This window comes from Ambystoma mexicanum, chromosome 12 (assembly GCF_040938575.1).
Source record: "Ambystoma mexicanum isolate Mex_15411 chromosome 12, UKY_AmexF1_1, whole genome shotgun sequence".
Taxonomy (NCBI): domain Eukaryota; kingdom Metazoa; phylum Chordata; class Amphibia; order Caudata; family Ambystomatidae; genus Ambystoma; species Ambystoma mexicanum.
Genome location: NC_090936.1, coordinates 82,601,242 through 82,615,924, shown reverse-complemented (window position 1 = coordinate 82,615,924; position 14,683 = coordinate 82,601,242). Strand labels below are relative to the sequence as shown.

At 46.9% G+C, this 14,683-nt stretch overlaps 1 protein-coding gene across 2 annotated transcripts in view; it reads right to left on the bottom strand.

Annotated features, from left to right (window-relative positions):
- GSAP (gamma-secretase activating protein) overlaps positions 1-14,683 on the bottom strand; it is a 2,819,616-nt gene that overhangs the window by 1,365,361 nt on the left and 1,439,572 nt on the right. For both annotated transcript variants that reach the window (XM_069628052.1, XM_069628053.1), the window contains exon 18: positions 10,054-10,136. In XM_069628052.1, coding sequence (XP_069484153.1) covers positions 10,054-10,136 — 83 coding nt within the window. The remainder of the gene's footprint in view (positions 1-10,053; positions 10,137-14,683) is intronic.

Here is a 14,683-nt window from a genome sequence, read left to right as displayed (position 1 = left end):
AGACAATCAGGCTTCCACCCACAACACGGAACGGAGACTGCCCTCATTGATCTCAAGACCCAAGTTGATGAGCTCAGAGACAGTGGCAAATCAGCCTTGCTCCTCTTCCTGGACCTCTCAGCTGTGTTCGACCTGGTAGATCATACAATACTATGTAACCATCTCGACACAGGAGCACACTTTTCTGAGGATGCCATAACTTGGATTAGATCTTTCTTAAGTGGCAGAACCATGCAGGTCTTCTCGCCATCTGCAGCTGCAGACCCCATACCCATCACTTGCGGCGTACCACAGGGATCCTGTGTTTCGCCCACACTGTACAATATCTTTACCAAGCCCCTTTTCGATGATCTGGACCATCTTAGTATAACCTACACTAACTATGCAGATGATACCTAGATCCTCCTCCCACTTTCAGGGGATTATGACAGGGATTTGGCCTTGGTGAACAGAGTGTACATCATCATCCAGGCATGGATGGCCACGCATGGTCTATGCCTGAATGATGATAAAACAGAACTCATCATCCTGGGTACCCCTACTAACTTAAAAAAACTGGGACCTGACTACTCTCCATTTATAATTGACGGTAATCGCATTAAGGTAGCGCGGGAGGTAAAAACATTAGGTTTTTATCCTGACTCTACGCTCTCATTTTCTAAAAAGGTCAACACGCTAGCGTCATCCACGGCCTATACGTGCAAACTTATAAGAACAGGTAAGCCATTTCTCTTTAACAACAGCTGTACCATCCTGGCCAGAGCCCTCATCCTGTCCCGTTTGGATTATTGCAACGCCCTACACATATGCTCTAACAAATCCATTATTAAAAGAATCCAAACTACAAAATAATGGCCTTAGAGCGGCACTAGGTATCTCCAAAATAAACCACATCTCTGAGAGTAGAAGACAGAATAACTGGCTCCGTACCAATGACGAAATCCTCCTCAAAACATTGTTGTTTACCCATAAATCTCTTAATAACGCTTCCCCCATCTACCTCTTTGAGAGATTCCACAAACAGACATCCATAAGACCCAATAGATCAGCAAACAGGGACTGCTTGTCCATCCCTGGATTTAAATTATCCACGATCGGAGGTAACAGCTTCCCCGTTAAAGTGGCTAAACTATGGAACTCCTTGCCTCCTACATTGAGAATAGACCAGTCCTACCCTAACTTCAGAACCAATACTATCTTGTGGTTGAAATCCAAAGACCACTAATTCACATGATGTAAACCTATCTGCCTGCTTGTAACCTCTACTCGGTGTACTTTGTATACAACACTTGTAATATTTGTATATTCTGCCATTGTAAGAAATGTAATGCATTTCATGACTCACTTTAGGTTACACTGTGGAGGTAATTATAACGTTGTACATAATCCCTGTAACATATGTAAATTAGCTGTATACCCTGTTTTGTTAAATAATGGTTTCACACGTTTGACCCTTTGTAACTAAGTTTCGCATTGTCTTGTAACTGCTGCGCCCTGATACCTCTGGGTATGGAGCGCATTATAAATAAATAAACAAACAGACTGCATCAGGATGAACTTCAAAGATGAAGAATATGTTTGAGGCATCAATAGGCGTTTCCTTTGAAGATCATGGCTGACTGGTAGGACTGGTGCAGCACAAATTAACCTTAAAAGGGGAGGTGCCTACCTGAACAACTTTAAAAAGGATAATCATTCATTTAAAAGTCCTCTGATGGTTAAAATGAACCATAAAAACCCAGTGAAGCACTTTCAACAGTATCCGTAAGTGATTGCTAAAATCTGTGACCCTGAAAACAATCACATCACAGGGTTAAACGAATCCTACAATAAGTGTAAAGTAACTGACAGATATCATTAGAAAAGAGAGAAACCAGACTTAAGGTTATTAAAAATGTGCAGAGAAGTACCGGTTAAACCTATTTGTTTCCTCCCTGAATACATCTCTTCCATCAGCTACAGTGCCACTGACTTCCTGGAAATCAATTCTATAATTACCCCTGCAAGAGGAAGTGTGGCACAAGGGAGTAAGTAGTTCCTTACCTTTATCTCCATTTCTCAGTCGTCAGGCTGGGAATACCCATTTACTTGTATTTTGATTCCTTTCCTAAGGAAAAATGTGACACCTTGAGTGTCCTACCCACATAGTTGTGGGTGCTTTTGTTCCCTACCAATAGGACATCGAGTGTATAGCTCCGCCCCAGCAGAGTCCCCTCAGATTCTAGCCACTTTTGCTGGTGGATTAACACATACAGAGGCTGTTTGCCTGCATGGGACTACTGGAGGGCACATGTGAATCTATGAAAGATACCAATGCTGGAGAAACGGAGTTACAGTAAACAAACTACGCCCATCTCCAGCATTGGATCTTTCATAGACTTGCATGCTGTGAATAGATTTTTTATAGCAGAATACATTACAGGAGGAGAAAAACAATCAAACAGAGATGGGAATATCTGCTTTTTATGCCCTTGCAAGAAATATACATATATTATTTATTTATTTTTACATTTATAGAGCGCACCTAGCCCTCAGGCATCTAGGCACCAGTGCTTAAGAGATTGGTTACATTGCCTCATGTATTTGGGCACTTGGACTTAAGAAATCGGTTGCATTACATTCATAGTCAAGTTATAGGATCTGTTACAGGAGGTGCATAGATGTGTTAAAGAGTTCAACAGTACATTCCTTGCATGCCTGGGTTAAACAGTGGTTGCATTCATGGGAATTGCATTATGTTAGATAACAATTTCCCTATCAATTCTCCAGGCGTGAAGTTAGTTATTGGGCATCTTGGCTAAAGAGCCAGGTTTTAAGAGTTCTACGGAAGGACCACAGCGATGGGTCTACTCTTAGCTCCAGGGGCATGGCATTCCAGTATTTGGCTCCGATAACCGGGAAGCTGCAGGCCTTAGCATACTGGAACAGCCGTTGAAGGACTGCTCGTCCAATTTGTGTGTCCTCTGCGTGCTGCAGCTGCAGACAATAGTGGCTTGTGAAGGTGTGAGGCACTACCCACGTTGCTATCTGGCAAATGTGTTTGATGGGCACTCCAGACCAGAGAACTGCCGAGGCGACTGCAGCTCTTGTGGAATGTGGCCTGGCTCTAGTCTGCAGTGGCCTTGGCCTTTGCATGGCAGAAATAAATAGTAGAGGATACCCAGCTTCCGATCGCCTTCCTTGGGATAGTTTCCCTTTGTTTGAGGGTCTGAAAGTGATTAAGAGCAGTTTTACTGCTCTGAAGGATATGGTCCGGTCCAGGTAATATTTCAACGCCCTTTTGACATCCAGGGAGTGCAATGATATCATGATATGGCATTTATAACGCACCAATACAAAAGTATTTCAAGGCGTGACGAGGCAAGGGAGAGGGAACAGAGGGAAGACAGACAACGATCTTACTAGGCTTGGTGGCATTTAGATTGTGCAAGTGCAGGGGAGGGGGGAAGGGGAAAAGTGCGTGGGGAAGAGGGCGGGGGCAGTGCAGTGCATAGGATAAACAGTAATATAAATAAAGAAATAAATAAAGACAATAAATAAAAGTGCAGCCAGCTGGTGGCAAGAGAAAGGGTAAGTGCAGACATCAGGTATCTAGTGCAGGTAGGGGCTCTAGGGATACAGAAAATGTCACAGAGTCCAAGTATTGCCAAGGGGGCAGTGCAGGCGTGCAACTGGCAGGGAGGAGACCTGGTCCTGAGATCATAGGGTAGCCAGGTAACCAGTGCAGGTTCAGCAAGGAGATCAGCAGGGGAGAGGAGGGGAGAAAGCAGAAGCAAAGAGGAAGGTCTTGAGGTGCTTCCGGAACCAGAGATGGTTCTCCTCAAGTTTCAGCGAGGCAGGGAGGCTGTTCCAGAGGGAGGCCCCAGCAGAAAAGAGAGATCTACCACCAACTTGTTGCTTGGAGAAGCGACTGACCCTGAGGGAGTTGGAGGCAGATGAGCAAAGAGCTTGAGAAGGAAGATATTTAGGAAGAGAGAGTTGAAGGTATGGAGGCCCCAGGCCCCAGAAGGCCTTGTGGACAATGCAGAGGGTTTTTAACTTAGTCCTCACCACCACTGGGAGCCAGTGCAGAGATTTCAGTCCTGGAGAGATACAATCCCTGGACCTGAGGCCAAGGTCAAGTCTTGCAGTCCTGTTTTGGATGAGTTGTAGAGGGCGGAGAGTAGAGGCAGATAGATTTAGAAAGAGGCTGTTGCAGTAGTCCAGCCTAGAGAGAACCAGAGCTCTGGGCACAGTGAGCTTCTGGGGGAGGAGAGGGAAGGAAGAATACCTCTAAGGAGGTGCACCTGGGATTGTGACCTCTTAGAGACGTCAGAGATGTGAGGAGAGAAGGAGAGTGTGGAGTCGAAGATGACCCTGAGGTTTTTAGCCTCACAGGTGGGAGCAGGAGGAGGACCAAGAGAGGCCGGCCAGAGAGTGACAGGAAAGGAGGGAGTAGGTGTACCGATATGGAGAATCTCTGTCATAATGGCATTAAGGCAGAGATCGCTGGTGGCGCACCACTCTTGGATAGCAGACAGTCAGAGATGAGAGAAGAGGAGGAGGCGGAAGGGAGCCTGAAAATGAATTGGGTGTCATCCGCATAGCACTGAAAGTTGGGGCAGAGAGCGGAAATGCATTGGGCAAGAAGTACTAGGTATTGGTTGTACAGCCAGGGAGAGAGGTTAGACCCCTGGGGAACACCACAGGTAGAGATATAGGAGAGGAAAGACCCAGGTTGGACCTGGGAGGGTCGATCAGCGATGAAAGAAGTCAGCCAATCCAGGGCCTGATCAGTGATACCCAGGTTATCACGGAGACGGTTTAGCAGGATGGCATGGTTGACCGTGTCAAAGGCACAAGAGAGATCAAGTAATATGAGGACACACGGGGTGTTAGAGTCAAGGTTGGAGAGCAGGTCTTCACAGATGTTCAGGGGAGCAATTTCTGTGCTTCTGGCAGCTCTGAAGCCAGACTGATGATCATGGAGATAACCAACAGATTCAGTGTGAAGATTAAGCTGGGAGATGGCCAGCTTTTGCAGGAGTTCGCCCAGAAATGGACTGATGTAGATGGGGCGATAGTTAGTCGGGCAGGAGGGGCAGGCAGGGGTTTTTTAAGAGGAGAGTGCACAAGGGAGTGCTTCAGGGGGAAGGGAAGACTCCAGTGGCGAAGGAGAGGTTGTAGAAGTCAGCCAGAACAGGATGCTCTCTCCGCTGGGGTGTTGGAGTTTCTGAAGAAGGTAGGCAGTGTGATAGTTGCGTTTTTGTGGAACTCAAACGGCACTTTAAGAATAAAGTGGGGATTGGTGGAGAGGATCACCTTGTCCCTTGCAAAACTGATGTATGGACGGTCCACTACTAATGCTTGTAGCTCCGAGACCCATCTGGAGGACGTAATAGTGACTAAGAAGGCCAACTTCCAAGTCACAAACTTGATGTGCCCAAAAGAGAGAGGTTTAAAGAGCGTTTTTTTGAGGCTGGCTAGGACCAGGTTTAGGCTCCATACCGGCGGGAAAGGAGCGGAAGAGACCATTTAGAAAATGTTTGTGTAGTCGGTCGCTGTAAAGGGGCGGTCTCCCTCTCTTTCTGGTGAACCTGGAGATTGCTGCCAGGTATACCTTTGCGAAAGAGATATTAAGACCTTACATTGCTAGCTTCAGTAGGTATGGCAGCACCTGTTGCGGTTGTATGGTCAGTGGTTGCAGGTTGGACTGCTGGGAACACCATGTGCAAAGCCTTTTCCACTTTTGGTTGTATGACCCGTTAGTGGGAGGGGCCTTAGCTTCCGCCAGTATGCGTTGGCATTCTTGCGGATGTCTAGGAAGCTGAATTCGGAGTCATCAGGAGCCATGCTGTCAGCTTGAGGAAGCGTGGGTCGTGATGTAGGATTGCACCGTTGTTCTGAGACAGGAGATCAGCTTGGGCTCCAAGATGGATTGGGTTGTCCACCGATAGTTGGAGGAGGTCAGAAAGACAAGTTTGTCTGGGCCAGTATGGTGCCACTAGGATTATTTTGCAAGGGTATCTCTGGATTATTTGGATCATCTTCCTGATCAATGGCATGGGAGGGAACGAGTATGCAAAGACGTTGGTCCAAGGGAATGAGTATGCGTCCCCCTGCGAGATTGGGTTTGGTAGCTTGCTTGTGAATTTTGCACCGTTTGTTGGATGTTGTGGCGTAGAAGTCCAGCAGAGGTTGGCCCCATGCTGTGAAGATTTTGTTGATTTGGCTGCTGTGAAGCTGCCATTCATGGGATTGTGTTAGCGCAGGTGTGATGGTGATTTTGTCTCCCCAGGGACCTTAGGTTTGTGACCACTTGGTTGCCAGGAACTGTTGTGCTGGTCGCATGCATAGCCTGCAATAGGGTATTAGTGGAATGCAAGACAACATGGTCTCAACATGGTTCTGCGCACTGGGAGATGTTTGTTCGGGGTGAATGAGCGTGCCATAGACATCAACCTGTGTACTCTGTCGGCTTAGGGTTTGACTAGGCTTTGTGCCATGGAGAAATGTGTACCCAGGAATACCAAACCTTTGGATGGCATTACGCAGGCTTTGGTGTAGTTGATTGCAAATCCTAACTGTTGGAGTAGAGTCTCTGTCTGCGCCAGTGAAGTTGCTATTTCCTGTTGTGTTGGGGCCCTGACCAACCAGTTGTCTAGATCTGGATAGACGTTGTGGCCCTGATTTCTGAGGAAAGCTGCCACTGGAGCTAGGCATTTAGTGAAAGTCCTGGGGGCTGATTTGAGGCCAAAAGGGAGGACTCGGAATTGGTAATGCTTCTCTCCGACCTTGAACCTAAGGTACTGTCGGTGCCTGCGGTGAATTGGAATGTAAAAGTAGGCGTCTTTTAAGTCCTATGCCGCTAGATGTTCGTGCGGCTCAATTGCTTTTATGAGGTCCTGTAATTTGACCATTTTGAATTTTTGTCTCTTGATGTTTTTGTTTAATTTCCTTAATTCCAGGATGGGACGTGACTTTACGTCCGGCTTTTTTTTACTACGAAGTACCTTGAGAATACTCCTTTTCCCAACAATTGTGGGGGAAACCTTTTCTATAGCTTTTTTGGCTAACATTTGATGCACCTCTTGTTGAAGGATCCGTTGATGAGGATGTGACAATGTTACGGGAGGTATGAGTTTTTGTTTGCGCTTGAATTCTAACAGATGGACGTGTTGGATGGCATCTAGCACCCATCTGTCCTCTGTTATCGATCGCCACCTGTCAATGTAAAGCACCACATTTCCTCCAACCGGTGCGTCCTTGGGGCAGTCATTGCTGGGACTTGTTCTGCCTACCCCTCTGCGAAGTGGATGAGCCACGTTTGCGTTGCGGTTGGCGGTAGTCTCTGGAGCGTTGAAAAGACTGATAGCTTCTTTTATATCCCTGGAAGTAGTAGCCGGATCTCGCATACCCCTTCGAATCTTTTGTTGAAGACAACCTGGTTTGACCGGAGGCTCCCTGAAAAGGCCAAAAAGACTTTCTGCCTTGTAAGGAAGTTAGTGATTGTGTGGTATCGGAATATGCCTTCATGGTCTTAAGAGCCTCGTCAATTTTGTCCCCCAAACATTTTTGCCCATGAATGGCTCGTCCACGACCTTAAGTTGCACCTCCTGCCTAAAGTTGGTGCAGCGTAGCCAGCATTGCCTACGCAGGACTACCCCATTACCAATCTGTTTAAACCCAGTCTCTGCGAGGTCCACTGCAATATTTATGCTATGGTTAGAGGATTCCTCGCTCTCGCGTACATGGCCTCCTTTCGTTGCTGTTCGGGTAAATGCTCAAGGATGGGAGCTAGCCGGTGCCACATTTCGCAGTCATAGCGTTATACTATGGCTAGGGCGTTGGGCGCTTTAACTGTTGTTGCCTCGATGGGGAGTATCTTTTTGGCGAACACATCTATTTTCCTGCCCTCGTTTATCGGGGGTGTGGCGCATTTGTGCTGCGAACGTGCTTTGCGAGTAGGAGCCGCTGACACTATAGACTCAGGGGAGGGCTGAGAGGTGAGACGCTTAGGGGTCGTGTCCGGTGCTTTTAACATTTAACATAATCTACCTTTGACTGCGGGCTCTGTGAAAGGGTGCTTCAGGGTTCACAACCCCTCTTGCCACACGCAGTCCAGAATGGATATAGCAAACACAGCTTTCCAGCGGTTTTCCATATGATCAAAAAGAAAACAGTCTTTCTTTGCCTCTACCGGTGTTAACCCAAATTCTTGGCACGCCTTTGAAACCATGGCGTGGAAACCACCAATGTCGTCTGGTGGGGAAGGCTGTGCCGGACTTCTTCGCGTGTCCTGGTCTGCATCAGCTGTATCCCAAGTATCATGATGATGGGAGTAAGATGTGGTGGAAGAGTCTGTATCCCTTGGATCTGTGTCCTGATCCAAATCCACCAGCACCCTTTCTGCTTGATCGCCTACCAGCGGACTACCCCTATGTGGAGGAGGGGGTCTGGGTGGGGATTGAGACCTGTGCGCTGAACGTGGGCATTTGGCGTGGTCTCGGGACGAGTGCCCCTGATCCCTTCATTGAATCGTTTGGGCTTGTTGAATTGGCGCAATTTGGTCACCACTCTGTTGAGGCATCGCCTGAGGTTCAGGCAGTGGTAGCCTGGCGTTCAGTTGGCCCAACAGACCGTGCAAAGTCTGTAGGGTCCTCTGTTGAGGTTCTAAGGATTCCTTTAGCACAGGAGGGCAGGCTTTCTCCCTGTAGCTGTGTGATAGGCTGGTCAGGATGTTCCGTTGTTGAAACCGTGGAAAGAGCCGTTCACAGGTAGGGGTGTAGTGTTTTAGAATACTGGCCTGATGTTTTCTCATTGACGAGAGGACCGCCAACGAGTGATGCCCCGATTTCATCATTGAGGAGTGGGCCGTCGACGATTCCTGTCCGGAAGTGGACCTATGTCCCTCTCTGGGAGAATGGGACTCTGACGACGAACAGTGTTTTTTCTTCATCGGCAAGGGAGTTTTCGTGGATGACTTGTCATTATGTTTGTCTTTCGTCAGTGAGGTTGCTCTCGACGACGAGCGGAAAATCGAAGTCAGTCGCAAAGACTTGCTTGTGTGAGACTTGGACAACGATGATCCAGTTTTGGTCATCGTTGCTGTCATCGATTTCTCCTACGACCGTTTATTTGCGGACCGGTTTCTTCTGAGAGGGAGACCGGGGTTGCTTGGCTGGTCAACTATTTCACCCACCTTGAGTAGGCTGAGTCTTCTGTTTTTTCAAAGGTCGTTCTTTTGACATGGATTTATGGCTGGATGGCAACCATTTTTTAGGTGGAGGGGTAGCTCTCCCACTCCTTGAAAAGCCTGCCTCTGACACAGGATAAGACCCCCTCATTCAGCCAGCAGATTAGGCGACGCTTTCTGTCCTTGAGGGTTTTTTGAGAGAAACCCTGACAGATCTCGCAGTCCTCTGACAATTGATATGGGTAAAGGCAGTATATACAGTCTAGATGTCTGTCCCCTTCATAGACATGTTTTAGGCTGCACCTACCACAGGCTCTAAACAAGGATTTTTGTGATCTGATGGTTTGCATATTCCTTGTTGATGCTGAAGGATCGTCGCTTGTTCCGTAGTCACAGGTTGAAGATTAGAGAAGAACACAAGGATTCCTACCAGCTAAGAAGACGGTTGAAATCTGAGGGGAAGCTGCTGGGGCAGAGCAATACACTTGATGTCCTATTGGTAGGGACCAAACGCACCCACAACTATGTGGGTAGGACACTCACGGTGTCAAATGTTTTTCCTTAGGAAAGGAATTAATATGTAACTAACTGGGAATTCACAGACTGACAATCGGGAATATTCACAGCATGTGAATCTATGAAAGATCCAATGCTGGAGAAAAGCTCCTGCATCAACCACTGGGTCAACTATATACTGGAAGTTGCAAGTGAGACTCAGTGTTTCCGTAAGTGACGCCTCTACTGGTACCAGATATACAGCAACACATTTCATACTTTGAGTAATCTGACAAAGACAGAAATAGTTTTGCAACAGCAATCATTTACTTGACTATTAATTTAAAAAGTTTACAAAATGTAAGTTAAAAAAAATAACTTACCCCATTCCAGTGAGGGACAGACGTGTATGGCAACATCTTGTGCAGATGGCTGGCCTTTCCGCTCATTTTTCTGTACAAGGATGCTGACAAAAACATAAAAGTTATTACACTTCACAGTAAGAAAAACCTGCAACATAATGCCTAAGTCTCTTGCATGAGAAGGAATAAGACAAAAACGCACTCACTAGTTTGAGGGTTTCACAGAAAACTTTTTTTTGCTCCTGGGAAAGCAGGAGTATGTTGAGCCTCAACAATCCTCCCCCTCCCAGGGTCTAAAAGGTTTGTTCTTTGGTCAAAGGTTGTAAATCTTTGATAAAGCCAAATTTGGTTCCTTAAGAATGGTTTGGTGCACGGCCTACAGAATATGGGTACATTTTCTTTTTTTTATTAGTGATATGGTTTAATATTAAACTTTTTTTCACCATTAATACACAATTAATAAACATAATAATAGAATTGCATTATTTCATTAATATGTTAAAAGAACGGTTATGGGAAAGGACAAAAAACAGGTTCGGAGTTCTGTTCAGAATAAATAGTAACAAAATTAAATTATTATTTCATTAATAAGTAAAAGGAACATATTTAAGAAAGGAAAAAGAACATGAGTAATTCAATAGGAGACATTTCAAAGCAAAACATTGTACGGTAGCAGCAGTACTAGAAACCTGAAGGTGTCTCACCTGCTAGTCCCAGGGGATCTGTCATCCAGGTGGTCAGGACACGGCCATCGCTTTTGTATCCAGTTCCTGGGGGTGGACCAGTGTTAGGGAGAATTCTCCTTCTAGGGCTAATTTCCCTCACCTAGTGAGTCCCCCAGCAGCTTTGCTGGATTTCTGGAGTTTATTTTTTTCCACCTGGTAAGAGTGTACATCCTTTTTCCACTCTTACATGTGTTTTGGCCTATGTGTTGTTACTCATTGTGTGATCTTGGGCACTGGAGCACACCACTTCAATGCCCCTGTTCTTGTATGGGTTACACAGCACCTTTGGGGTAGTAACCCAGGATTGTCTTTTAGACTTCCCTCTACCTCCATTTCGCTGTGGCTGACTACTGTCCCCCAGAGAAAGGTAAAGTTGACTTTTACTTTACATAGTCATTTTTACCACAGACCCAGTACACCCCATCTTACATGGAGTATTGGAAAGGGCTAATCGGTACCCCTTTCCTGTCTGTACCTCCCTGAGCCTTGCTTTGCTCTTTTAACATTTAGACTTGGCTGGTGGCAGTGGTATCTACCCTAACTTTTCTACCGCGATTATATTAGATAAATGTGGTACTATTCTTGGCTATTATATTAGCCTCGAACATAAACCCGCTTGACCAAATCGTCTTTCTTTTGGCTCTGGTTGGGTTTATTGGCCATTTCTTTTTGTTAAAGTCCTTCTTGTGTTTTTACTTTGCGCGGCAAACTAGGTTCGCCTTCTTTGTTCACCGTCTTTTGGCGGGCTTCTGCAGAGAAGCCCTCCTCTTGGCGCCTGGGTGTCTAGGTAGACTGAATGTGGGGAAGGGGTGTATTCACCCCTTGCACAGGGTATCCTAGGAAGCCCAAGTCGCACTTTGCCAGGATTGGCTGAGGTGGTTGTTCCGGCCGGACAACCCCCCTGCTGCGTGATTGTGTGAATGGGGGTTTGGCGCATAAAAGGCAGGTCTCTTGGTCTAGAAGTCAGAGTCGCCTCTGGAACTACAAGGAACCGAGGAGAAGTGGAGAGAACGACGGCTGCTGCAACTACCCCATCCCGGTGAAGCCCTGCTGCAGTCCTGAGCTATCTACCCTTCGATGACTAAGAGAAGATCCACTCCGGATCTTCTTCCCTTGAGCCTGGTGGAGATAACCAGCTCATCTTCTTCAGCCAGAGATCTCCGCCGTGGTCGAAATCTCTGCACACTGCTGTAGTGGTCCGGATAGCCAACTGATGAGCCTCTCCTGTTTTTAAGGAGCACACCTTTGCGTTGTCGCTGCTGTCGGCCTCATCCATGTGCGGTGCAGACCCCCTTAGACGTCCTCCTTCACAACGAAGCTCCAGGAATCGTGGGTCTGCGGGAAACCAACAGGAACAAATGCCAGGGCACCAGCTGCATCGTGGAAATAAGGTACTGTGTTCTACTCGAGGAAACTGGGTGAATCCCTTTTCTTCATCCTCAAAGCTCGTCCTTGTCTTCCCTCCTTCTTATAACTTTTGCTTCCGAACATTGACAATATCCAAGTACTTTTTGGCTACACGGAATCGTGAACTGTCTAACAGTGTGATCTTCGGCATAGGCCTCTGGTGTCATCTAAACCTGGCTCCAACCCTTTGACTTTTGAACTCCTGTTTCTGAGTGTTTCTCGATACTGTCTGCCTAACCTAAATATTGCCTGTGATTTTTGCCTCCAACTCCCTCTGGGTATCTCAGGTGCCAAGTGTGTTTTTGCCCCGGTACAATTTCATGTCACGGATACGCATTTATTTAGTAGACCGAACTGTCAAAAAGTGATCGCAACCGTATCCGCGGTATCGTGTTTTGGTCATAACACTGGTTCATTCAAACACAGGGTACTTACCTTGAGACTTACTGTACAAAATGAAATGGTTAGTTGTAGTATATTTAACGTGTGGTTTTGTTTAAAGTTTAATTAGAGGTGTTGTGTTTATAACTGATGGTTTAAAAATAAATGTACTTATATTTGTTACCTGAAACCTTGAGTCAGTGTTTGCTTGAGTCAAAGTAATTGTGGTCCCTCTGTGTAATCTCTGCTACTGCTCATATACTCTTGAAATAAGCCTGGCTGCTCTGCTACTGCTACCACTATAACTTAGTAGTACGGGCGTGTACCAAAGTTAAAACTTGTATTGCCACCTGTAGTCTTAATCAGGTGTAGTGGTCCCTAAGGGCACTGCACAGGATTCTGCCTAACAACCAGTGCAGGAGGATCACCTGGCTGGGGAGTCTTCGGGGAGTGGAAGTGGAACACCGGACCGCAAGATGCGGTATCACCTTTCCTGTAATACCTTTACCCCCATCCTAGGATATGTAGGGACTCAAGCCCATCCCCCCTTTTCCGAACCGAACCATTTCTCACGGACAACTCACTGTGAGGGAAAATGGACTAACGCCTGAGCTGCATACCGGACATGTGCCACTACAGTGGTCAGGCAGCGTCAGGCAATTACTGATCATTACACACACCTGACTTCCATCACACTTCACCACAAGGATAAAAGGAGGAGCACAAACGCACAATCTGAGCAAGGCAAGCACACGAGAAAGCAGCAGTTCCAAGATGGTAGTTTAATACAAGGCAGAAGACGGCAAGACCGAAGAGGATTGCAAGGAGGGAAATACCCTTGACCTTTTCACCGACAAACTGCATCTTTCATGAGCCTTCAATAGTAGGAAATGTAAGACCTGGAATTAAAGCTAAGGAATCCTGCATTGTGTGTCGGAGGTACTCGGGGCTCTCCCGCATCGATAGTCAAGGCAGGCCGAAGCATTTCCTGCTGTGGGACTGTACTTGGCTCCTACAACAAAGCAGCACCAGTGAAGTCAGCACAGCCAGTGAGTTGGGTAGACTGATACCAGACCGGTCTGTGTGGAAATCAAGGTTGCAAGCGGCAACATTGTATGAAGAAGATTAAGACAGCAGATGAGTATGTGAACTTTGAAGCTAAAATACGATACTGTAGACAGAGTGGTCTGCCATCACGTGGGTGCTCATTTGAAAGTCTCTGTTAGGTATCTAACCAAAAGGGTGCAAACGTTAAAAGAAAGAATTGTGAAATCGAAGTGGTCCTGCAACAGGTCAAGCCAAAGCCTGTGCACATTCTTAAGTCTTCGATACGCGGAGTTCGGCAGTGAGTTCCAGTCTGCCCAGTCTGTGTCTGCCAGAGGTGCTGCTGCTACTGTTTGAACGCTGTGTTCACAAAATTGGCTAATATCCCTTTAATTGTAACAACTACCTTTAAATATCACAGAGCGTGGCGCAGAGTTCGACAGTGAGCTCCAGTCTGCCCCAGTCCGCGCCGGCAGCCTCGGTCTGCTCCGACAGAATGACACGAGGTATGCCGGGTGCTTCCCACACACCGATACAGCTCCCCCCAACGCCGCTGGGCCCCCAGACACGGCATAAATCCCTGCAACACCGTAGGAACCAAGGTATCGAGCCCGAAGCGGAGGAAAGCAGCAATCTAATGCTCGAATTACCTAATTTTTCCTCTGTAAACATTTCATCTGCATTTCCATTGCTATCAGCTTTAACGTCAGTCGTATTAAAGAAGGCGGACATCACGGACATTATTGACTTACAAGCCGCACATATCACACTCGATGCAGAGGCATTACAAACCAGTGGTTTGGCATGCTCAGTCAGCTCGAGCAAGACACAGACCGTATTAGTTTGCGGTCTACACGACACAAAGACCTCACTGAGTGTGCCATTTCTTCCCTCACCTTCGGTGTATGTCGATGCAAGCGATCGTCCGTACGATTCTCCATGTGAGATTACAGATCTAGAGCTGCTTGCGGCGCACCTGGAAGCCGACGCAGTGAATGCAGACATGCCGCTTACTGGAAACGCCACCAGCAGCGCAAGCTCGCTCTCAGAACTGACTATAACCGGCAATGCTTATCCCCTTGTTCAGTCTTCTG